Source organism: Zonotrichia leucophrys, chromosome 3, assembly GCF_028769735.1.
Source record: "Zonotrichia leucophrys gambelii isolate GWCS_2022_RI chromosome 3, RI_Zleu_2.0, whole genome shotgun sequence".
NCBI classification, from domain to species: domain Eukaryota; kingdom Metazoa; phylum Chordata; class Aves; order Passeriformes; family Passerellidae; genus Zonotrichia; species Zonotrichia leucophrys.
The window spans coordinates 89,424,948-89,451,070 of NC_088172.1; the positions used below are offsets into that span (position 1 = coordinate 89,424,948).

A 26,123-nucleotide genomic window follows, 5' to 3' on the forward strand; every position below is an offset into this window, starting at 1 on the left:
AGTTATTATCAGTAACAGGAATCAAGAAAACAAAGGCTGTGTCATTAAAACAATTGTCCCTCTACAAAAGGGGGAGGACCTGCAAGATCACAGGCCATCATACATCAAAGTAGTACAGAAAATTTCCCTAGAGACTGACTGACTCATTCAGGAGCTAAGACTTTGCTGTGATCCTTCTTCTCTGAGCCCTTCGCGTGGCAACAGCACCATCCAGCTGCTGCCTCTGCAGCACAGTGTCACCACAAACTGCATCAGCTCACATCAAACACCGTGGGAATGGCGTCAAGCAGGTATTCCCAGGATTCCTATTACTCCAACAAGTAGCAACAGATGCTTCAGCTTTCGAGAACTGGGTACCCAGGCACTTATCCAATGCTTGTAGTGTCTGCATTCTCCCTCTCCCTGTGTTGGCAGGGCTGTGACAGACACTGGGTGCTTGGGCTGTCCCCTTTCTAAATATTCTGCACCATCAGTGCAGAAAAACACACACCATTGAGCAGAAAAAAGCAGAACTGAGGCAAGATAGACACTTGTCCCTCAGACTCTTGGAGATCTTGCTCTCATTCACTCTGTTAGGATCCTGTCCTATAGGCTGCACTGCAACCCACATTGCCAGGATAAGCCTTAACTCACAGACTCAATTATGTTAGAAAAGACCTCTGAGATCCTTGAGTCCAGCCTTTGGCGAAACACCACCATATCAACTAGACCATGGCACTGAGTGCCAGTCTTTCCTGAAACATCTCCAGACACAGTGACTCCACCACCTCTATTCTAACCCTTTTTTTGAAGGAAATTCCTCCTAATGCCCAACCAGAACCTTCCCTGGTGCAGCTTAAGACTATGTCCTCTTTTCCTGTTTCCTGGGAGAAGAGACTAACCCCTACCTGGTTACAACCTCCTTTCAGGAAGCTGTAAAGACTGTTAATGTCATCCCTGAGCCCCATCTTCTCCAGGCCAAACACACCCAGCTCCCTCAGCTGTTCCTCAAAACCACTGACAAGGCAGGAATTCCTGAAGCTTCAAAAGTGACCTTCGTAACACCAGCTAGAACAAAAGAATGTGGAACAAACGCCAGTATAAAAGTCACCAAATACTCATGGATAGTAAGAAACATAACTGAGCATAAAGTCACTCAATGTTGCTCAAAGGGATCCTGAGGCTTGACAGGGAGAAGGGCTCCTGTGGGGCTGCAGGCTAAAGGGCTCCTGAGAATGGCACCATGAAGGTTGACAAGGGAAAGAGGCTCCTATGGGGTGGCAAAGAACTGGCTCTTGCAGGGTATAATGAGCACAAGACAATAAAAACCCTACAATGCATACAGTGCAGAATATAATACAATACTGTACCATATGCTACAATAGCTATACAAGAAACCATGATATAATGCAGGACATACTCTGCAATACACTCAAAATATGTAAACTACAGTAAACATGAATGACAGCACACAACACATCTAGGACCATAATGAAAGGAATGAGAGGGATGTGTCTTTACAAACAAACTGTGGGTCTGCTTGCAGATAAAAGTCAGATACTGATAGGTGAAAGAGGCAATGGAACGAACCATAAATTCCAAGGAATCCCACTAATTGACACAGACTCAGTTGCTCATCCAAGACTGTGCCAAATTTCTGGACTTAAGAGGAAAAGAACAGCAATACAAAGAAAAATGGGGGAACGGTGCGGGGAGGGTACACATTAGAAGGGGTTCTGTATTAGGCTATTCAGGAAGTCTGTACCTCTCAAGCACCTCAGCCAAGGTGGAGAAAAAAATTAAGCAGGGAAATGAGGATAAAGAGAAGGCTGCATCCTCCAGCAATTTGAGAGACCTCACGGGAAATGTCCCATGGCCTCTCCCTTTATTTGAATAAAGTTGCAGGACTCCTCTGTCTCCTTTTAGAACATAAACCTCTGGCATTGTGGATTAATTTTCCTAACAAAAAAATACAGTAAATACCACATGGTACAGTACACACTGAAATGCACAACCCACTTCTCAGCCTTTGAAGAAACCTGCAACTCACACTAGGCCCTCTGTGGCCAAGATACAAGGTGGCCCCTTCAAATGACCCTGGACAGTCCTGTTTCACTCAGGATCTGCATCTGTGCTTTTCTGGTCACTCTCACCTCACCCTCCCTGTGTGCCCAACAAACAAGAGACCACAAGCAGCACAAATCTCATGGCAGCTTTTCCCCAATGCCAGATGCCACCACAAGTCCCTGACATGGCACTGTACCCAAGACGCAGACAGGAATCCCTTCACCCTACTGAGTAAATTCACCTCATGGGAATGCACTCCCTTTTGGCAGAGGGAAGGAGACCTGAAAGGAACCAATTTGACTTTTTTTATGTCTCAACATATGTTATACACAGGGTGAAAAATTACTATAGGGGCTGTTAGATATGCTGGGAACATTAACGTACCATGTGATAAGCAGAAAATGGAGGTGTCAGGAAAATTAATCCACGAGAAATTTATGTTTTTATGGCGGGATGCCCCTGTGTCCTGGCAGTGATGCTGTCTCTGTCTTCTATTTCTTCCTCTGTCTCTCTTTCTCCCTCTCTGCACTCTTTTCTATCCCACTTTAGTTGGGTCCATACCCTTTCTTTACAAAGAAACAGTTCTCAGATATAATATTGCCACATTGGTGCTTTATTTTTATCTGAGAAATCTGTCAAAAAGAATGCTTCCCCTTTCAGCAGAATCTGTAAGGACCAAGATGACCCTCCAAGAATGCAAGTTTGCAAGTGGCAAGGGGGTGTGTATAATGAGGTTTTTTGAGGTAGAAACGGGCAGCAGATGAGGTTCACAAGGTCCATCCCCAGTGCCCAATCTCTGAACTGCTGGGACTTGAGACTGCACAGTCCCATCCTGCATTCCATAGTCTGGAGCACATCGGTCCCGTGCCCCAGAGGAAAGTGGCTTCTCCCTCTGCCAACACCTCAACATAAAGCTGGCTCCCCCTCCTCCTCTTCCTCCAAAGAGCGCCGCTCCAGCCTGTGGCAGCTGCATGCACCTGCTTGTGGAGGTGCCTCCTGGGCAGGACTGAGACGGTTCCTCTGTGACACAGCCCAGCCCAAGACAGCTCTGTGCTTTCCTGCCTCCTGGCCATCAGGGCAGCTTCCCTGCGGCCAGCAGCTTCCTTCACAGGGCAATTTCCCTGCCCAAGACAGCCCCAGTGTGACGGAAGCAGGAGATCTGAGGGCTGCTGAGAGCTGAGTCTGCACACAGCTCAATGCAGCAGTGGCAAGGCCCGGGCAACACTTGGCTTGATTCCCCCTTGGCAGTTTTTCTTGTAAGGGGAGCCTCTTCACAACAAGACAAACACACAAGCTCAGTCAAAAACCAGGGCATTAGAGTTGTAGAGGGCACATCCACAAAGTCCTCCTGAAAAGTCTGTAAAACCAGCTGGTGTGTATGTCGATGCCTACTTGGAAGCTATACCAGAATGCTTCTCTAGCTGAACTTCAGGACTTTGACCAAAAAAGGTGCCAAATTCACAGGGCTCCAGTCATCTGTCCTAAAATATAGTAGAACCTTTTAACTTGCTTTCCAGGAAGCTCAGAGGAGTGATGAACACATTGAAAGCAAGATCTTCCAAGGTCTTTAGAAATCAGAGACACAGTTACATGCTTTTCCCACTGAATGTTACAAGTTTAACTGTGCAAAAATACAGTCATCAAGACTTTGCTGAGAACTAGAAACTGTTCCAGTGATGAACATGGAAAGAGGTACTGTTGTAATCAGAGCAAATAATACTTGTTGTTGAGCCAATCAAGTGCTTCAATACACTGAGATCCTGCTCTCAAGTGATTTAGACAACCTGTATTTAACTATTGTACCTCAAGAGAATCAACAACATCTGGAAAAGATGGAGGCAGAATAACGAAGTTTAAAACTGCACTAACTCAACAATAAAAATGGCTTAGGCTTTCCTACCAGTATTTCTTTTGAGCACAGGAAGATGAAGTTTTAACAACCTTTAAAACTGTATTTCAAAATACAAGATACCAATGGTGTTGCAAAAAAAAAAAAAAAAAAAAAGAAAAAAAAGGAGAGAAAAAAGAAAAAACCAAAAATTTCAGAGCTCTATCCTCTGGGTCCACAACTTAATAAAACAAGAAAAAACAAACACCACACCAGCCTCATAATAATACATACGGATAAGAAAGAGAATCTCCTCACCCCTATTATTATCTTCCTGTACTGCCTACATCATGAAGGAAAAAATTTTCTAACCAATTCCTCTCCTCTGTGCAACCATGTTTTAACACAACCACACAGGACATTTATAAGGCTGTTCTCAGCAGCTATTTCTTGAGCTTAACAAATCTACATGTTTTTTGCACAAGTGTGTCAACATCTTCATTATCCTTTTCTTCTGAACTTGGTTCCCAGTCTGAGTCTTCATCAGTAGGTTCGCACTCTTCCTCCTCCTCCTCGTCATCTATAAAGCAGTCATTGAGGTCATATTCATTGGCTTCACCATCATTGACACCATCCTTCTTCACCGCCCTTTTTCCTGTAGGGACAAAAATGTCATGTATCCATTACTAATAAAGGTGGAGTTCAAGATTACTCCCAGAACCCAGATAGTAAAGCATCTCTCCTCACAAGAAAGAATCACCTAAACAGTACATCTGTCTTCCAGTTAAGCCTCTAGTTATTGAAAATCTGACCCTAAATTTTCTGCATCCATCCATCCATCCATCGTATTCTTAGTCTTTGAAAGCTAATAGCTTCCTTCACATGAGAGAATAAAATCTTCTAGATCACTCACCTCCTATGTTCTCCACTTGCCTTCATGCTGGATAGTCTGTGTTTCCCTTCTGAAAGTAATTTTGTTCAGAAATGCATTTTGGCAGATGTGTTTCAACCTTGCTCTCAATATCTGTGACACCTCTTTTCTTAAATTTCCAAAATTCCTAACTAGCTATGGCCTGTTAATATTCCAATCATGTCTTATTCTACCCTTAAGTCACGTCTCTGAGTAAAATCATGTTCATTCCCCAGCTTCCCTCCCAGTTTTGCATTCTTACCTTATCTAGAAATAACCACACAATGATATCGGTCTAGCTAACTTATCTGTTGAGCAGCTTTCATATGGAACTATTAATATGGGGTTTTTTTTTCTTTAGCTACAGACCCACAGGCCAAATCCTAACTCTTTAAATTAACCATAAACAATTTTCAGGAAACTCCTGAAACCTCAGGTCAGAGCTCCAGGCACAAACACTACCACCAGTACCTCACATAGCCAGACTACAGCCTCTTTCAGTCACACTCTTCTGTGAGTAGGAACGCTCCTCTTCCAGAATTACCTTTCTTTTTATGCTTGCTGGCTTATTGTTTAAGAGACTTCAGAGGAAATTAATAATGCCATAACTGGGAGGGCACGTTCATTTCAGGATGTTTCCTCCCAATTTGTCTCAAACCAAGACACTGTGTTAGCCCATAACCAGCAGAATCACAGACTATAGTCCTTGCAGAATTGGAGGGGAGGGGTCAAAATGAAGATGCTGAATAAAGTAAAAGCAAAATCCCCCTTCTCAGACTAAGGTTACGAGAATAATAAGCCCAAGAGCTGCTTATCAAAGAAGTGCCACTTTCACAGCACTGTGAGTGGTATTTTACAACAGAAGCAGGAATGCTGGCAATATACTGATAACTTTCATATTCTTCTTACAAATGTAAGATATGCATACTATGTTCTCCCTCCTCATATATCAACACTGATTTGAGCAGTGAGTGATACACTTCCTTTTATGCCTTTCCTCTCCATTTCTTTCTGCTGTAGTTTAATTTAGCCCTGCAGCCCCTAAAGCTGATGATTAAGCTTAATTCAGCCTTTTCTCTAGTAGCCTATCTATAAAGATGATCTTGAAACTTTCTACGGAAGTATCTCCTTGATGTGGGAAAAAAGGCTTGCTGACTGCTCCTTCCAAAACATTCTATTTTGAAGTGAGCTTATCAGCTTTCTAGAAAACCTGCACAAAAGTATGTAGAAGAATGCATGTAGGAGAATCCATGGCTACAGGGTGTTATTCATCTCAGCAGCAACAACCTAGAGAAGTCATTCAGTAGTGACAATTTAACAACAGCATAACTCTGACATTTTTTAAAATTCCTTCCCTACAATTATTCCCCAGTAATTTGCCTCAGATTATTTTTCAGACATTCTCTACAGGCAATTCTGGCAGCAATTAGATTTGAAAGCTAAACATGTTAACTGTCATGTAGAGGGCTCCCCTCTTCTCTTGGCTCATGGAATTTAAATACCCTTGTAAGGAATTTAATCCTGCTGTGTCTAATGGTGCAGTTGTGCCCAATATGACAAAATAAAGGTTAATGGAGCTCTTACTGTCTATCTGACCTTGCAGGACGTGGTATGATAGCCTCAGGTGTGAACTTGCTGAGCACCACCTTTTATAAGCTTTGCCCTCCACAGAGCTAAGTCAACCAGTCAACAAAACATTACAATTTTTTTTTAAATAGTAAATATAAACAGAACTTAATAAATTATTTCCCTTCTTTCCCATGTATGCAGAATATCAATTCTTCCACAGTTTGTTCTTAGTAAGAAAAGTTGAATCTGACAGGCTGAATTTCACTTCTGTGTGCACGTTTTACATGCTAAAAGAGCAGCACTTCTTCCTTCAGAGTCACCCCAGCCCGACCATCAGCTGCACACACAAGGGGCAGGGTGCACCCTACTATTTGGATAAGGAATGTACTCTTATGAGAGGCACAGCTGCAATTTAAAACCTTCAAGAATAGATTTGGACTTTTAGATATGCACACAGCCTAGCCTGCTTCATTCTAAAATCTTCAACATTCAGTGCATGCCTCAACACTCTGCAACACAAATTTCTACCACAGACCTCTGATCACAGTGGGGCTGGTACTTGTATCACAAGATACACTAAAACACACACGTAACAAACATGCCTCAGAATATTCTGGTGCACAGATATAAGCATAGCAAATATTTGGTGATAGTCAAAGTGCACACAAACTGGATAAGAAATGATATGGCAAAGAAATTTCTCAGTGGAAAGTTTAAAATAACCTCCTGCATTCACACAGAACAGAAAGAGAGGTCAAAACACTTTGCCATATTGCCATACAACTATTTGCACTTTTATTTACTTTCTGTAGAAAGCAAATCTATTTTGAAGATTTCTTTAGGAAATTCCCAGCCTCTCCTTGGTGATCTCAAAGAAGACAAGCCACTTCCCACTCCCACTCAAAATGCAACAGTTCTACACCCTCCTGCCTTACTCTGGACACTGAAAGCGAAGACTGCAGAGCATTAGACTTTCAGACTGCTCTTTAAAGCTCACTTTTAATTTTAGAAAACATAGGAAGCTTCACATTTGGAAGATGAGACAAAAAAGAATCCTGGAAGCAGACCTAAGCATGTGTCCTGGGTTGTAAGATATGTGGGTATTCTATTCCTATCTGTTAGAGGTGGGGCAGTTAACTTCTGTTATTTGGGCAGTTTTATCTGTTCCACAACCAATCCTCTCTCCAGGAAATATCTTCTGTTAGTGGCTCATTGAGTGTCACCGCATGACTGATAAAATTACATCATCCTATTGTGAGAAGCTCTACCTGGGGAGAGGAGCCAAACATTCCTACCTGGATATAATCTGAGATTTGGAACACCGCAGGCAGCCTTTTCCCACTGAATTCCCAGACGAGCAGCTTCCTTCTCCACTAGATTCCCAGAAGAAGACAAGGCCCATCTCACCACCACTGGGCCTTCAGAGGAAAAGTACAGCTTTCTACAGGATCACTGCTTCAACAGAACCACACCTGTCACTCCAGGAGGACTGCAGCCACCATTTCAATTGTACTGCTACCACCCTCACCAACAGGGTGTCAGGTTGTATTCTGACTCTGTCAGTGTTTTTTGGTTTTGTTTTTTGTTTGTTTGTTTGTACTATTGCATTTGTATTTTTAGTTTTCCTAGTAAAAAACTGTTCTTCCTATCCCCACGTCTTTGCCTGAGAGCCTTTTAATTTCAAAATTATAATATTTCAGAGGGAGCTTGTTTACATTTTCCATTTCAAGGAAGGCTCCTGCCTTCTTTAGAAGACATCTGTCTTTTCAATTGAAGACAGAATGTTTAAAACTTGAGTCTATGTGCCCCCAACATACATAAACTTCTATACTTTGATCCTAAGAAGCCCTGAAATTTCGGTACCTCACTGTAAGAGTAAGGAAGTTCATCAGTACATGCACAGATTATCACCTGGAAGTTAGTTAAATGTCAGAGGGAATATCTGCATGTTACAGGAGCAACCACTCCTTATAAGGCAACCTTAACTAGCTGTGCATGAAATACTGGATTCCTTTAATCCTATTATGGCTGCTGTGTAAGGAGTGAAGATGGAAGACACCATTTAGCCCTATGTGTCTCTCCTTAAAATATGTTTGTTTTCTTGTCTGCTTCTAGGAAAATACAGGTGTGATTATCCAGGAAGGCTGGCACAAATGCAACTGAAGGACTATTACTTGTAAGAAAACAAGAAGGATTTTATTAAAATAATGACTATTTTCTCCTCAGCTAAGTATTATCAAGCATCTCCAGCACTATTAAATGCCAAAAGAGCCACAGCAGACCAATGGTGTCCCAGGTTGATGTGCCCACTCATAACTACAGAATACGCTCACCATTGCTTGAAGCTCGTTGTCGTGTTCCTCTTCCAGTTACTAAAGAAAGGGAAGTTGTCATCAGGACAGAGGGAACCCTGCCATAAGGGTTATTCTTAGAGCTGCTACAACAGGAAACTGACCTATTAAACAAATGCTGAAATGGTTGTGCTGTACTTCCAGGTATAAAAGCTACTCTGATGCCTCAAAAATACCATTTTTGTTTTGAATCATTCCCAAGAGATTACCCAGATAAACTGTTCTTAAAATCATTACCCTTGCCATCTGTAGACAAATGTCAACAAATCTGACTGGGGGTTTTTAAGCAGGAAATTGGAATATTTTAGGGCATTTAAGTATTTTACACTACTGTTTCCATAAATGCTGTTCTAACTTAATCATGTCATAGCCCTGAATCTTCAAAGCAAAATGCATTATCATGACAGTTTCCTAAGTGTTCTGCTCTAAACCACTGTTTATAGCATTGGGATTTCATGTGGAAAAGCTCCAATTCAATAATCAAGAGAAAGCACCATAAAAAAATAAAACCAAGAAGTATCTCTTTCTATTCTTTAAGAGCAGACAAAATGTACACAGCACATTCCCCTGTGTTTCTTCACCAAATCAAGTTACTGGAATATAAAAAGACTACAAAGTGTTAGATTAAGAACTCAAATTCAGTTTTAGTTATCTTCCCTCCAGGCCTCAAGAAAACATATATGCAAAAATTAATTCTCACAGTAAGAAAATCACTGGTGAAAAAAACCCAACACAAAAAGATGACAGATACGGTTGCAGTATTTTGTTTAGAGCATCAGAATATTTTAAAATTTTATCTTACCTGAGAATTTCTGATTTTAAAAAAATCCCAGAAAAAAAAAAATAATCCTAATACAGAGGGAGCTATAAATGCAACTTTATTTCCTAAAGGGAGATTAGAGTCTTTTAATGAGATAGACATGATTGTCCTTGTGGGTCCCTTCCAATTCAGAATTTTCTGTCATTCTGTAATATTGAATAAATTGGCCTACCTGGAGGTGCACTGTGCTTGTATTCCAGTTTGTGCTGGGGGTTCTTCCTGCAAAGAAGAAAACAGTAAAAGCTTGATTCCATCATCTTGTTCCACATTTCACAAGTGCAGAATTTCCTGGTATTTTATGGATAATTTTCAAGGCACAGCATTTAGATCAGACAGATAATAGCCAATAGATAAGGACAAAAAAAATTAACACAAAACCCCTTCAAATTATATCTGTTGCTTCATCAAAAGAATGATCAATTTTTCATGGGTGCCTCCTTTCCTCTATCCCCAAAGAATGAAACAGAGATTAAGAAATTACTAACTCATGCAACACAGAGGTTGCCTCATCTGGAGGAAGAGCCAGTTTGGGGTTTAGATAAAACATCTGTTGTACTCCTGAGAAGCATGTTGGCAATTTCATTACTGATATAAGTCTGTATCACTCAGCCTGAGATGGAAAATTCATCTCATACATGTTTTTAAGAGAACCACGTTTTCTGCATTAGCTGAGTATCACCAAGGCTTTTTCCTAAGAGCTGTTCTCATTTTGTTACATTTCATGGAGATCATGCTTTTTAGGATAATCACACTTTCCAGGAGAAAATGTTTATATGGGGAAACAATCTTTAACAACAGCCACCAGTTTCAATATGCTCCCATAGAAATGCTATTGCTTCAAAAGATATCTTCTTGTGCATTGTGATAATTATGCAGTCTGCTAAATATGTAAACTCGAGATACTGAAAAACAATGGAATACAACAATATTTTGAAGAAAATCAACAGTGATTAAAAGAAACAGCAGTCAGCCATAAACTGGATTTTATTGCTGTTACCTCAATTATGCTTTGTAATAAATCAAGTACTGACTAAAATAGTCTATTTGCAAAATCACAACAAATACATTACCAAAGTTTAAACTAAAAGTTACAGATCAAGAACAACATGTAACAATAAATTGCTTATATAAGAGAACAATTTACTGAATGTTGAAAAGAAATGCAGTATTGATCTCCAGGTCACTGAATGGGCTCTTTGAGCAGTCAAGTTTTCATCTCTGACAGCTGACATAATTACCAAAATAGTGATTTTTACTGTGTCAGTGTTAAAAATATGCACAGACTTGGCTGCTTTAAGGGTAGAAGTCTGACCGCAGTAAATTTCGGAAGGCTACAGGCAATGTAAACATCAAGAATTAGTCATTTTTCTACTGTCCTTCTGCAACTGCAGAGGAGAACATTCTTAACCGGACACAAGAAGAGACACTGTGCACGTGTTTCTCACCTATAACAAGCTGTTCCATACGGACACTCAGGCCGGCTGTCATCATCGTCCTGAGCCACCATCTCCATGTTGTGATAGTCATCATCATTAGGATGACTGAACTGCTGGAAGTGAATGGGATTCTTCCTGCAAAAGACAAATACACACTGAAACTGACTGATCCATTTCAACACAAGAGAGGACATATAAAACATGTTACTGAATCAATGACAGCTCATTTTTCTGTGGTTACATGAAGAGGAGCTTTTAATGTTTAACTTGACACAGACTGTATGACCTACCTTCAGGACAACAGAAGAAATTTTGTCTTAGCACCTGCTGCAACAGAAGTTAAACCAGGAATTTTCCTATTTCCCATCAGCTTTAAGTTTCAGACCTCCAACACATGTACAAAAGGCTTTATTTGAATTACAAACTAGCATGCTGACATGAAGTTGTACCATAAGACATTAACAACTTCATGTGTAGCTGAGTCACACCAATGTTAGTGAGGGCAGCACAAGATGGGCAGCACAAGATCATCATCCACAACTTCTTGCTCTACAACACTTGAATCCGAGGTGAACAAGTAGAGAACATAAATTTATGCATCGCTGAAACAACATTTCTACCACTTCTAGGCAAGAGCTTTGTACACACACCACTCAAGACTAGACAGTCATAAACATCACTTAAAGAAGAGTTTCTTCCTTCTATAACTGTTCCAAGTGGAATTAAAAAGAACACAGAAAATCAAGTTTCCACTTCAGGAGAAATTAATGTGACAGATCAAAACAGGATAAAAAAATTACATCAAAATTAACATAATAGTAGCAAAAGCAAATCTACTTTTTCCCTATAATTTCCTGTAGATTTTTTTTCCAAGTGTAATACTGAGAAGCAAGAAATGTGAGATTTTTAAATAAATTATTTTCCAAAAGACATCTGCAAAATACTTTACTGATTACCTCAATCATACCCAGAGTACATAACCTCTAGTGTGTTTGTGCAAATTATAAAAGTGAGCTGCCTGCCTCAAGCAGGAGGAATAACAACTTTCAGCTGCAGAGTAGTGACTGATTTAGCTTTGACTTGCTTCAGCTGCATTTAGAAGCAGGTACAGAACACACCAAGGATGTGTGCAGCCACCTCCATACACAGCAACTTCCTCACTGATCAGAGAAATACCTTCAAACTCACAAGTACTTCTGAACTTCACAGAGGACAGTCAATATTCATTTTAGCATTTCAACTACCACTATAACAAAAAAGAATTTGCTACAGCTTTTACAAAGATGACTTAAACACCGTGAGCTCTGCTGGCCATTCAGGCTTCCTTTTAGCATTTGAGAAATACCAGCTATTTAGTATTAATTCTTTAAATCTCCATTTGCTAGGTATGTTTCACTCAGGAAACTCCACAAGCAAGCTACAGATTAACTCTTCCATAAGCCACTTATCAAAGATCCACTATCAAAGATCTACTTACATAGGTGATAGGCTTCTTTTCCTGTAGGACAATTGAATAATGTTTCACTAGAAACTATTGCAGGGTTGCAGTCTTTTATTCTATAACAAATTCTCATGAAACATCACTTCTTGTGACAAATTCAGACTGGCTGCCTACTTCTTTCCCCATTAAAATAAATGGGATGAAACCAAATTATTTAGAGGCCGTTTACCACTTTGTTTTCTTAATGCACAGAACTAACATACTTGCAGTAACAGCAAGAATTCTCAGTCACATGAAATCCAATTTATCTTCTGAAAGGGATACAGCAGCAACTGATGTTCCTTGATTTAATTTTAATCCTTACTCCTACATCAAGATACATAAAGCATCATGGTTGCCACATGTCACGGTTTGACACTGGCACGATGCCAGTGCCCCCATGAAAATATATATTCCCTGGTGTGAGATACAACCAGGAATCCAGCAAAGCAGGCTCCAACTTAAAAGGGTTCTCCTTTTAAGGATGCTTTGCCCAGTTCCAAAAAAAGCACAGTCTCTTGCTTTTGGGACACCAGTCCCCCCCAAATTCACCCCCTGGGGCCGAGGGGGCCTCAAGAACAGAGGTCTTCTTCTTCACTGAAGATTGAGGGCACCACCACTCTCCTCATCCGTTGTCCCTGTTCACACACTCCTTCACATAACATCACTGCACTCTCTTGGCTCCAAGCCATTGCCTCCCCCTAAATGAAGTCTCTGTGTCACATGAAAAATGGTTCTGTCCACGGTTATACAAGAAAAGTCCAGGCAAAGGCCACTCCATCATCCCTCTCACCTAAGATTCTTCTCCACTTCTCTCGTGGCCCATTTCCTCTTATCTCATCTTTACCTCTCTCCTCATTCAGCTCCAGAAGGATCAGCATTTGTAAATTTTCCATCATCCAAGAAAAGGGTTAAAAATCTCAGTCTCTGCCCATCCAGAGCTCCCACGGCTGTCCTGCCAGGCACCTTCTCGCCCCACCCCCCACTTTTTCTCAGCCGGTCTGCTATCAAATTACAAGGTGGCCCAGGCACAGACACCAGCTCTCTCGCTCTCTCTGTCTCTCTCTCTCTCTCATGGGGGAGGGGTGGCTGCCCGATGTGTCTTGGTGCTCGTCCATCCTCAGGGCCCGGCCTACCTCGCTCCACCGCATGTCTTCCCCTCCCCGCCAAGCCACAGCAGCTGGGCAGGGGAAGAGATCTGAACCTTTCACCCACTGGAACCTGAGAGAAAGTTTTCCTGGGAGTGCTCTGCTTTTAACCTCCTGTGTTCTCAGAGGCATATCCATGTCCTCAGTGGCCACACCAGGAGCCAATATTCAAATCTGAGCACCTATTGGTTTGACCACAGCATCCCAAAAAAACTCACTTCCTCTCAAACCATGACACTGTTTCAGACACGAGAGCTCAGGTCTACTATACCTCTTCTATGGTGGCCCTTAAAAAGGGTGGTGGTGGTAGATTTATTTTAATTCCCTATTCTGCTAACTTCAGAAAAGCAAGCATCAGACAAAAACATGTGACAGCATTCAGAGGGCAAGCTCCTCAATAACAAGTAAAGGCAGCTACAACATACACAGAGCACTTTGTCTCCTAATGATAACAGCAGCTCCTTTGAATTTGGCCACTTCAGAAATGACAGTGAATGAAGGTGACAAGATGACTCCTTGGAGCAAGAGGTGTGCATTTTTAGCTCTTTCAAAAGCAGTGTTTTCAAATTCATAAATGAAGAAACTAAACTATGGATTACAAATTTACTTACTAAATGTTTGCTACAGGCTAATAGAAATGTAGTCAAATAACTAGATCTAACATTTGATCTTTGCCCTAACACACTTTTGCCACCACACAGAAACAACTACTTAGGGGCCTTGAACTAAAAGCAAATACAAAGGCAGGCTACAAAGCACATTTCTTTTGCTGCAAGCCAACAAGTCAAGTTCCATAATATTTCCTGAAGATCAAAGCTGATATTTTGATTCTCCTTATTTACAAAATTCTCCCTATTTTTCTCCCTATCTGACAAAGTAAGACTGTTATTTCAGAGCATTCTTTTCTTTTTATAAAGCAATACTTTCCAAAAGCATTGCTGCCGAACGTCTCACAATCAAGAGACCCAGAAAGAAATGTGCACATATAGACTCCTGCTCCCTACTACCAGTACCTAAGATTTGCCTTCCTAAAGATAAGGAATATTTCTTCATAGCAGAACATTAAATCTCCTTAATACCCACACAGGGCAAAACCTGTCTCAGCAAAATTCAAAGTAGCTGAAGCAAACCAGAGGCTGCATTTGCACTACCGGATCAACAGAACTGTCTAATAAGACATGCTTTTGTCATAATCATTAAGGGGAAAAAATGAGATAAGTCAAAGTTACATGAAAACCAACATGTGATGTGTTCATGAACACAACAGCTTTATAATTTTGATATTCAGTTATCTCAGCATCAGCCTCACCGAACATAGAGGAAGCCAGTCACTTGTGCTTGTTTGGTTCCTAACCAAACTCACTGCTTTTATTATTGTTGAAGCCCCTTGGGGGAAGATAAAAAAAGTCACAGGATCTGCTGTTTCCTGGATTAGCCTTTTGTATTTACAAAATAAATTACATGGGATTATCTAGAGCTCAAAACCATCTCCTAAATGTAGTTCACAGGTCAGTGGGCATTTTCTCAACTTAAGAGCACTTCTAGAGTTCAGCCTTCCATTTAATGTAACACGACAGGACACCACAGATCTTTTCTGGGCAAAAAGAACTAGCAGGAGGCCAGGCACCCAGCACTGGTGTTCTGGAACTTCTCTGGTAAGACAAATCTTCTACCATGTCCATCTTGAAAGGATATGAGTGAAAAGAAGAGGAAAAGCCCCTGTTATTCCCCACTTGCAGTATTTCTAAGGACTGTCCAGATAAGAGTTAATCTCAAGTTCTAAGTATGCTTTGTTCTGGTTTTCGGGGTGACTGAAAGCTTTTTAAAAACTGCAGAAATATCATGTTATAATAAGATAAATTCTTGATTATTTATGAATGACAAAGAGTAAGTATTTTAAATATTCAGATCACAAAGCAGGCAGTAACTTCAATAAATACAGTAATCTTTCATGTAAATCTCAAAAAAAACTAAAAAAACAAACCTATAGGGTCTGTGTTGGGCACTTGAACCTTTTACATCTCTTCTCTGCTAGTACTTCATACCATACACACAGGTCTTTTATTTCTTTTCCTTTTATAATGGACCTTTATATTTTATTTCCTGCAACACTTCATCTTTTAGTTTGCTCAAATACTTCATCCCTTGTTTGGGTTGTATTAGGAGTTAGCAATCCCGGCTCCTCCTTTTATCCCTCTGCTATTTGTTTCTCATCAGATCCCTGTTCAACAAAAGATTTTTTTTTCCAAATCAAAGCTTGTAACAACTTTACAGTTTTCTCTTCCATAGCTAATATGTTATTTCTGAATAACAAGCTAGACCAAGCTAGTATTGATTTTGCTTTACCTGTAACAGCCACTTCCATACTTGCAAGGTGTCCTCTTATGCTGCATCTTTTTGGAGCTTTCTGAAGCATCTGCACTTCTGGCTGAATCAGAAATCTTAGTGTTGTAGTCCAGATTTGCATCAGGCTCAAGAATCCCTTCCTGAGCACCAAGATATTGGGAAGTCCTGCCCCAGTAAGCTTGTCGGCTGGTAGAACCAGCAATGTGCTTTTTGTTTTCTGTTTCCTCAATTCTGTTGTCTTTAATGGAGACCTGACCTTCTCTTTTAGACCATTTGCTATGCAGCTGCCTATCATTTTTTTCCAGAGAATTTCCAGGGTTTCTTGTTCCAGTCTTGCCACTTCCCTCCGTATCTCTCATGGTAGTCTCAAGAGGTAATCCAAATGTATCCTGTGGAACAAGGTTACATTTTGAAAAACCTGAAAATTTACACTCCTCAGAATGAAAAGCTTTGAAGTAAAACTGTGTCTCATCATCCCTGCTTTCAAAATCAGTCACAGAACAGCCCGATTTAGAAAGGACCTTGAAAGTTCATCTGCTCTAGACTAAAAATCTTCTACTCTACTTCCTAAACTCAAGTTCACTGCTAAACACAGCTGCTGAATGAAAACCTCAAGTTCAGAAAACACAAAGAGAAAAACTTATCTTAAAAGAAAAACTCAAAGAAAAACTTATCTAACAGCTTCCTTCCTCAGCTTCCGTTCCTTCACGTGACCTGTTCTCTCATTACCTCAGTTTGTGAACAGTCCAAGAACTAGTTTAAATTAACTTCCAATTTAAAGTACTGCTCCTGAAAAATTAATGGGGATTGTACAGGTGAAGATGTAGTGGACTGCAGAAGAATGTAATTTGGACAGACTCCTACCCATGAATCAATTTAAATGATTAAGGAATCACTTACTAATTTAATGAGTTTCTTAATAATTTAAGCACCCAGATATATGGAGTATATTTGTATTTATCTATACAGAAGATATATGGGAACTCAGGAGACATACCCTGAGGTTGATCCCACACTGATACATCTTAAATGCTTCAGCTCATGACTCTAAATCACAACAGTCTGTCATAGACACCATTAAGCAAATATTTCAGTTTTGACACTAACTGCATTTTAAATTTTGGAAAAAAATGTACATGTAAAATAAGAAATGTGTTCTTTAGGAAAATAATCTGAGATACACAGATTCAGGAAAAAACACTGTCCTGACAATTGAGACATTAGTTGGAAGCATATTACATTCAAGGCTGAATTACTTTGATACATCATAGAACTATTCAAATGTCTGTGCTTTCTAAAGATTATTATCTATATTTCCCCTCCAGTAAATTTATACTTAATTTACACAGGTGTGTTTTGCAGAGCTTGAAAATCAAACAGTGATTTCCTATTGGATTTTGTTCCTTTCCAAGTAAGTCTCATGAAATGCTATCCAAAACCAATTACATTTGAGCAGCAACTTGATTAAGAAAGGGGAAGTCAGCATTACCATCAGATGATCCTTACAGAAGCACATTTAGTGACTCAACTAGGAGACAAAGACAACTCCCAAAATACAGCTCAGCAATCAACTGCAATTTAAGAAATAAGCCTTTCTTTGCAAAAGAAAGCATAAATTACTGTTATTTGCCACTACCACTTCTGAGTTCTCTACCATGTATTTCCACCCATTGCCTGTACTGTACATAAGGAGACAGAAGGCTCACACAAATACCCTGGTTACACACCAGGCTGTGATCCAGGGAAACCAAAAGCCACCAGCACTCAGCAACGGGACAGCCTCTGGAGGCTGCTGCCAACCACAACAATTTAGATACTTTTGCTTTCTTTCCTACAGAACATTTTATCAATCGCCTTAAACATGACAGCAGGACCATGATTTAGGCTCTGCTATCCAAATTACAGTCTTTCAGAGCTCTCTATGGTTACTACTCTTGCTTGCCCTAATACATCAGCTTCTCTGCAAAGTCCTGAAAGCAATTTCTTAAACTGTACTTGAAATTAAAATGATTTATGAAATTATTAGGTGAAAACAAGTAAGGCTTCCTACGTACAAATTGCAAAATTGAAAAATTCATTACATAGTTACTCATTTTATAACCAGGCAATGAGAAAACAGCTCAGCAGCTGTTATTAATGGACCTAGTGGACCACTGTTATACCAAAACTACTACTACTACTTGCTCTCCATCTACAGTTTGCTTCAATTAACCTTAAAACCAAAAAAAACCCCCAACAATTTTCAGTGTCAGAAGCATTTTATCAGATCCTGGAACACACCCAGGCAATTTTAATGCCAGTCATTAAAAACACCTTCCAGAGTGGTTCACTTAAAGGAAACAAGTCAGTGAAACTCTGTTTGCTCTCACCAGAATATGCTTTGTTTGACTTTAGCAATGATCCTTCTCACCACTTGCAGGATGTCGTTAATAAGGACTTGACTGCCTAAAAAGGCAGCTGTACTGTGAGGTCACAGAGAGACTTGACCAGTTGGACCAAAAGGTCTGTTCACTCATTGCCACAAATAGTTTTGGGTTTCAGGTTACTTCTTCTTCCTTTTTTTTGACTCAGATTTTGAGATGGTGGCATAAGCACACTCCATGCTAACTTCCTTTGAAACAGCAGTTGCTGAGCCACACACCATCCTCATCTGACCATCAACCCTCACCTACTACAATGGCAATAGCTTGGGCAAAGCCCAGTGTTGCATTGCATCAGTTTCACACCATCACCTATCCCCAGAGGTTCTCAGAAAAAGAAGCCACATACACCAGCTATTCCTAGGAGCAGTGCTCTGGCCCATGTGCTCCTGCTTCTTGCTGCAAAGTTTTCAGTCTGGTACTTCTGTGGGACATTTGGGGGCCATGTCCCAAATCCTTTGAAGGAAATGCAGAAAACCAAATTTCTGAGGCTTCCATGATCCTTGCTACAGAGCTATCCAAAAGACTGGTATTTCAAAACAACAAATCACGATCAGAACACAGAGAACAAAAAGTTATGTTGTAGACCTAACCTTCAACATGACATTGCCAACTACATTCTCATTTTTTGCAATATCATGGTTGCGCCCTGAGCCAAAAAGTTACCTGAGATAAAAGAACAGGGAAGGGAAGGCAGTTCCTTTTCCCTTGATCTTGCTCTCCACCTTCAAAATCCACTATAGTTTCTTCAGAAGGTAATCTTTTTTTCTGCTGTACATGTACTTCTGATTTTAATGACTCTGTAAGACATTCTCCCCTTCCTTGGCCTTTTTTCTTTCTACTACCTTAAAAAAAAGAAAAAGGGTACTTTTGGAATGCAATTTTTTAGTGAAATCCTGACTAGAAATCATTAAAGTAAAACACTGGGCACATGGCATGAGAAACAGCAGCAGTTGTGAAAAAGACTTTTTAAACGGTTTCAATGTTTGCATCTATCCCCAGTTTCCCCAAGGTCAGGGCTTGAGATACTTACCCACACAGCTCCTAATCTCAACACTGACAAAAGCAAAACATTCAGTCTTTGAAATAAACATTATATTCACACAAATAGCAAACATTATAGTACTGGCAGAGAAACAAATAAATAGACAAACAAACCTCACTCCCCCAAAAATACAACACAAAAGCACAAACATAAGAAAACTATTACATCAGTACAGGACTCAACACCATGCAATTTTTATATAAAAATGGCAGGAAGGAACAGTCTAGATATAGAAGGGAGATGAAAGGAAAAATACTGAAACACAGATTTTCTTTGTCATCTTATAATTTTTTTCCAAACTAGCTTTTGAGGAAAAGAATAGGCAGTGAGGTGGATGGCACATGATTGAGGTTTTTAAAGCCACAGTTGCCCTTATCAGTGTCCACAGACACCTGTATTTACAACAGGAGGGAAGAAGCAACTGGCCAGACACTGCATTTAACATACTCCTGTGGGTTTGCTTGCATATTAAGAGCCAAATCCATAACAGCATCTCAGTAGAAAGAGCAGCTGGAAAGAGTCACTGAGGTAGAGCTGCTGCACACGGGAGCAGACACACACTCACCAGCCACAGTTCATATACTTGGACTGATGAGCAAAGGAAACTCAAGTCTGCCCCCAAACCACTTCACACCTCCCCACAGAAGGGCAAACAGGGTGGGGTGTGCTGTGTTCAGCACAGGGAGTGATGGAAATACTTTCCCCCTCTCCCTTCTTTGGCCCTCCTGTTCCATCAATAAAAGTCACAAGGGCAATAAATGCCATGTAGAGAGTTTGTCTAATGGCAGTTTTAGAAGCTCCCAGGAGCAAAGGCAGACATGTTATAAAGTCTTCTTAAGCTTGTGCCAATGCATAGGCACCTCGTGTATCCCACTGAGAGTGACTGAAAAGAGCCTTCTGCCGCTGTCACTGCTGCTAGGCAGCAGCAGCACGTGACACATCCAGCAATTTCTTTTCCCACAAGAACGGGAGGGAATGCAACACTACTTTAGCCTTATGTTGGTAAGAATCTATCAGACTGTAATGAACTGCTCCTCCTAGGAATTAACTTTGGACTAAATAACCAAGTTTGATTCAGTAATGATTAAAAAACTAACATGCAACACCACCTGTTGTGGTGTGTTGCAATATCCTGTTTTACCTTCTCCCTTCCCCCTCGCCCCTCGCTGAGTGTGCCCTGTCAATCAGGCTAACATACCAGCAAGGCGTCGTGTGATAGGTGTCCCTAGTCCCTTGAGACCCTGCCCCTTCACCTGGTTGGTGGCTCACCTGTCCCCTCCCCTTCCCCTGTCCTGAGCTTAAAATGTTAATGAGACCATGCGGCCTTATTCTGTTAGCAGCAGTGGCCCAGTGCAGACATCTCTGTACCAATGGAATAAACATCTGGCAACCTTCTAGCAGAATCCACTCCCTTTCTCTCCACTATCGCCAGAAGCTCTCTCTCCTGAGGAGAACGGAGTCCTGACAGCTTGGACTTGCCCCGCTGCACTCTCCATCAGCCAAGGTATCTCTGGGGTAAAACACCGCAGTGCTGCCTTTGGCCCAGCAGCGAAGGTCAGAACTGGCCCAGGCACCATCTAACTGGTTATACTGGGATTCATATTCCAATAACCACCCAAACCCTTCTGCCCTTAAAACCTGTGAAATTTAGAAGCTAAATTTAGAAGTGCAAAACATCAGTGACTTAAGTGTGGAGAACTCTAGGAATTAAAGAGATAGAAACTACTTAGAATTTACATACAAAATAGGCAAGTTTATAGCAAAGGGCTCCTGAACGTCCAATGCTCAGCTGTACAAACAGAATTTATTTATCTAGCATCAAAACCAAAAAGAACAGAAAGAAAATTAACTGATGAAAAAGAGCTCTATCACACTCATAGGACTGATGACAAAGGAGACAACAGAAGTCAGTCGTTGTCAGCTGGCCCCACACAGAGCATGGAAAGAGAAGTAGCAAATTAATACTTCCTATCACCACCATAATAATTTTAAAAAGTGTATCAAAGCACAGGAATGCATATTGGAATGCAATCATTATCACATTGCAAACCTACCTCCTGTCGTAACAGGCTTGGAAACCCTCTGCACCAGAAGATCTCTTTCCAGCATCCAAGATGGAAGCACTCTCTTTCTTTGAATAGATTTTGACTCTTTGCTTTCATTATTGTCAGAAAGAGGAACCTGAAAGAACATTTACTGTTTAGTTCTTTTACCCAGGCACAGAAGAGTGGGGGGAAACTAGACCCACAGTTCATGCCCCTCAAAAGCAGTCTGGGTAACCACCTACTTCTTGTATGGGGACCATTGCTCAAATATTTAAATTTTTTTTGCAGTTTCCACCCACTCAGAAAAACAACATTTATAGGAACCTTCATGCAGTAAAAACGAAACAAAATAAAACAGAACTTCTTAGATCTTTGGAATAAATATCTAAAAGGCTACAAACTGAAAGATTCATAGAAGAGCTTTACCACTACCTTGCTCTAAAGTTTCCCTACATAGATATAACAGAAAGAGCAAGTTTAATAAAAGTCAAATTAACATTAACAATTATGTCCAAGAAAAAAAACCCAAACCCCTGCAAACATAAAAGTCTTTCTTAAATTCCTATAATTTATTTCCCCAGAAAGTAACAAGACTCTAAATCTCTGTAAAAACAATGCAAATACACCAAAGTCACATTAATTATTTACTGAAAATAACACTCTCATTTTGAATTTCCTGAGCCAGTACACCCCAGGGATCTCAACCACAGCAAAGGCTGACATTTCATTTGTATAGAGAACATAACACCTCCTTAACTTTCAACACATGCTTACAAATATTAAACTTCATTAAAAACTTCAACACCCACCAAAAATCTGGAAGTAGCATCATTATTCCTTGTTTTTGTGGCTCCCTGTACGTCAGAGCTGGAACATGCTGGTTCCATTAACAATGGAATACAGGACATCTCAACAGCAAGAACGTTGGTGCTTCTGCATCAGCCTCCTGATTTTTTTCTGACAAAACAAAATCAATTTTATCTACTCACACACTACAAATATAAAAATGCACTTTTGACTCAAACACAAAAGTTGGTCTGAATGCTTGCCATTAACAAATGCAGTTTGAAACTGATCATCAACATCCTCTTATCATCAGCTTACAGAGGAAATAAATGCACCTTCCTTTTACCTCATACCTAAAGGGTTTTGAATAATAGACTCTCTAATAACTGCTGACCACGACTGTGCTGCTTTGGGGCTTCAGTACATAATTTACAGTGGTTGCTGCCATGACAAAACTTTGAGAAAGCTGAAACTGCATCTTAGAATTTGCTTTATGGTAAATCTGCACAACTCCCCAAAATCTGATCCTACTTTAAAAGTCAGGCAACAATTTTAAGAGGCAGTTTTCAGGATCAGATGCCAAATGAATCAAGCACTTCCCAGCAAGTTCTCACTACAGGCTATAAGCCTGCAGCACTGAAGTGACACTAGATACACAGGTGCTAGATTCAAAAGCCACAGTGCAGAGCCACTACATCTAAAAAGCTTTTTAGGTTATGAAAGCACACCCAAACTGTAACTGTTTTTCCTTCAACACATTGTCTTTTCACTACTCAATTCACCAGCACAAATAATCAGGGAAAAATAATAGCTGGAGTATTCCCAGGACAGAATCCCGGGGGAGTCTCTGCCAACCCTTCCAGAACTTTCTGCACTGCAGAGATGGCACATTGACCAGATGAACTGTGTCACCCTGGGAAGAGAAACACCAAAGGCTAAGCTCTGCCCTTACCCCTTCAGCTCTTCAGGGCCTCACAAAACCCCAGGATGGGAGAGGTTCAGTGGGACCACAGGGGTCATCTGGCCCCAGCTCATCCTACCACACATGGCATAGGATGGCATCCAAATGGTTCTGAAATATCCCCACTGAGGGACACTCCTCAACCTCTCTCAGTAATCTATTCCATGCGCAGCCACGGCACAGTAAAGAAGTTCTTCCTAATAGTCAGGGGGAACTTCTGGGCATCAGTTTCTGCCCATTGCCTCCTGTCCTATAGTTCTGCACCAGTGGGCACAGCCTGGTCCATCCTTTAGGCACTCTTCTTTTAGATACTTATACTCATGAATGAGGTCTCCTCTCCGCCGTCTTTTCTCGAAGCTGATCAGACCCAGCTCCTCCAGGCTTTCCTACTACGAGACTCTCGATGCTCCACTCTCCCGCTGGAGCCGAGCTTTCCCCGCCCCTTCCACCCACGGCAGAGCCGCCGCGGGCTACAGCGCTCCTCCTTGAACCGCAAAGCTGCGGACACGAACCACTCCGGCCCTGGGAACGGGGGCCTCTCCCTCGGGCCCGCGGCTCTGCGGGGCTGGGCCGGCCTCACCTCGAGGTTGCCGGAGCCGCCGGGACAGGGACAGAGGTGGTGCCGAGGCCGGCAGGAACCGCCGCCGCCTGATGACGCGCGGCCGCCCCATGACGCGGAGCTTCCCTGGGCCGCGCGGCGGCGCCGCCTCCGTGGTCCCGCAACTGCGGAGATTCGCCCCGAAACCAGCGCCCCACGCGCACACCCGCAGCGGGCGGGTGACGGGCACATGGCGGCAGGCAGGCAGGCACCCAGCCCAGAGCGCTGCCGGCGGCGGCCGCCCTCACACAGAGAGGCCGCAGTGACGCCTCCCCACCCCGAGGCCGCGGGGATGGACGCGGAGCGCGCTGCCGGCCGGGACAGCGCCGAGGGAGGAAGAGGAGGACTGGGTGACTTTGTGTCCGCCCTTCCTCCCGAGATCATCTCCCGGATTTTCAGTGGGCTGGATGTCGAGAGCTTGTGCCACGCTTGTGTCCGTGACGTGCAAGGTCTGGCACCGCGTCATCGACAGCAACGAGCGGCTGTGGCGGCACCACTGCCTGGCCGTGCGCGCCGTCTGCCAGCGGGAGATCGACTGCGACCGAGGGAATGGCTATTCCTGGAAGGTAAATCCACCTCCCGCGGCTGAACACCGGCAGTGACATAATCGAGAATGCTGGGGGCCAATAGAAAAGTGTAAGGAAATGACATCCTGTCACACCCATCCCAGGGTTGTGAGGGGGACGGCTGCGGTGACAGCGTGGCTCGGTAGCGCATCCTGGCAGACGGACATCTGGTAAAATACACTGGGACATAAAGCAGAGCTGTCCCTTTTCCTACCCAGGACACAACCTCTTCGGCTCGGCATTAGTCCTCCTGCTGCCCCGCACAGCCTCAGCGCTGACCTTCGTCATACACAAGCCCTAACACGAGACAAAACCCACGTTCCCACCGATAGGGCCGGCAGGGACTAGGTAACAGAACTCCGATAGGTGGTGTGTGCTCTCTGGTTTTATTTTGTGGGAATAGATGTGCTGGTTAGGAATGTCTTCCTGAAAAATTATCCTGGATAGTGCTGTCTCAATCCACCTCAAGTGATGCACATTCAGAAGGCAAAAAAATGGGGAATAAAAAAGGAAATGAGCAGGAGCTTTTATAAACGGTTTAGAAACTCTCCCCACACACAGACTACTCTGAGGAGTTTGCAGCAGGTTTAGCCCCAGAACTTGCTGAATGATCTCTCAGAGTTGAACTCAGCCTGGAAGTTGAGATAGATCAGGACCTGATCAGGTAGACCAGATAGGTGGTTCCACGGATTACTCGGGGCCAGCTATAGGATAGTCTCCCACCTTATTTTAGTTGTGTGTTTGAGAGCACTGGAGGGGTGAAAAGAGAGAAGCAGCAGCAAAAGAAACAAAAGCAGCCGCTAGACTCTGACATTTCGGTAAAGTTTCTGCCGTGTGAGGCACAGCCGTGAGCAGATAGTGGTTACCCTTTCGGTGTGTAGATCTTGCTGCCCTTGCACAGCAATTTCCAGAGCTCCCTGCACCGATTGTCTGTTTTATCTGGAAGGGATTTGAAATAGAAGCTACAAACACACCAAGTCTACATTTTCTTGCCCTTAAAGGCTGGCAGAAGAGAAGAACCCAGACAGCCTCCAAAGTAAAGAAAGGTCACAGCCTTTTTTAAGGTCACACCTTTTTTAAGGTGCCTTTTTTAAGCTGTAAGACAAATTCCTAGTATGGGTTTTTCATCTTGACCACCAAAGAATTGAGGCAGGAACAGAAAAGTTCTGCTTCTTGGCAGCATTGCCCTTTCCTGGATTTAATGTCTAGATATCCAAAGGCACATTCCAAATCCCTTTTCTAGCACTACTCTTCTAGTGTAAACTTACTATATTGAATGAAATTTAAATTGGTTCCTTTCCGAGATCTGACTATGTGTTTTTCCACCAGATTACATTGTTGAGAAACTACTGGAAAAGCAAAATGAAGCAAGAATGGCTTAGTGGGAAATACAGCAACATTCCTTCACAATTCAGTTTGCCAGAGAAAAGCATGTATCCAATGGATGTCGACACGTGGGGAGAAATCTTGGAAGCAGAACTTGAGAGATGATAAACCGCTGCTGATTCCTGCAACTCAGATAGCTTTTGCCAATAGCAGACACACTGTTCAGCAGTTGTGAAACTGATTTTGAACTGATTATGAGTTTATGATGAAAACTTCCCCAAAAAAATGTCATGAGTGTCTTTTTTTAATTTGCATTTTACTGTATTAATTTTATGTAACATTCTAAAAACAACTAAATATTCAGCTGTAATTTATATTTATAATTGTAATGTTCTACTGCACTGTCAAAAATATGCTGATTATAATTTCTGTTTGCACTTTT

General features: G+C 41.8%; 2 protein-coding genes across 2 annotated transcripts; one reads left to right on the forward strand and one right to left on the reverse strand.

Annotated features, from left to right (window-relative positions):
* Window positions 1-1,588: 1,588 nt before the first annotated feature.
* Window positions 1,589-23,981, reverse strand: APLF (aprataxin and PNKP like factor). Its single transcript, XM_064707192.1, is given in 10 exon segments — window positions 1,589-4,529; window positions 8,687-8,725; window positions 9,697-9,743; window positions 10,970-11,095; window positions 15,935-16,323; window positions 19,021-19,195; window positions 21,450-21,580; window positions 22,254-22,375; window positions 22,378-22,401; window positions 23,582-23,981. Coding segments are annotated over 10 exon segments (1,665 nt in total). The 3' UTR covers window positions 1,589-4,317.
* Window positions 23,651-26,123, forward strand: FBXO48 (F-box protein 48). The gene is given in 3 exon segments (XM_064709200.1): window positions 23,651-24,219; window positions 24,221-24,355; window positions 25,685-26,123. Coding segments are annotated over 3 exon segments (537 nt in total). The 5' UTR covers window positions 23,651-23,979; the 3' UTR covers window positions 25,847-26,123.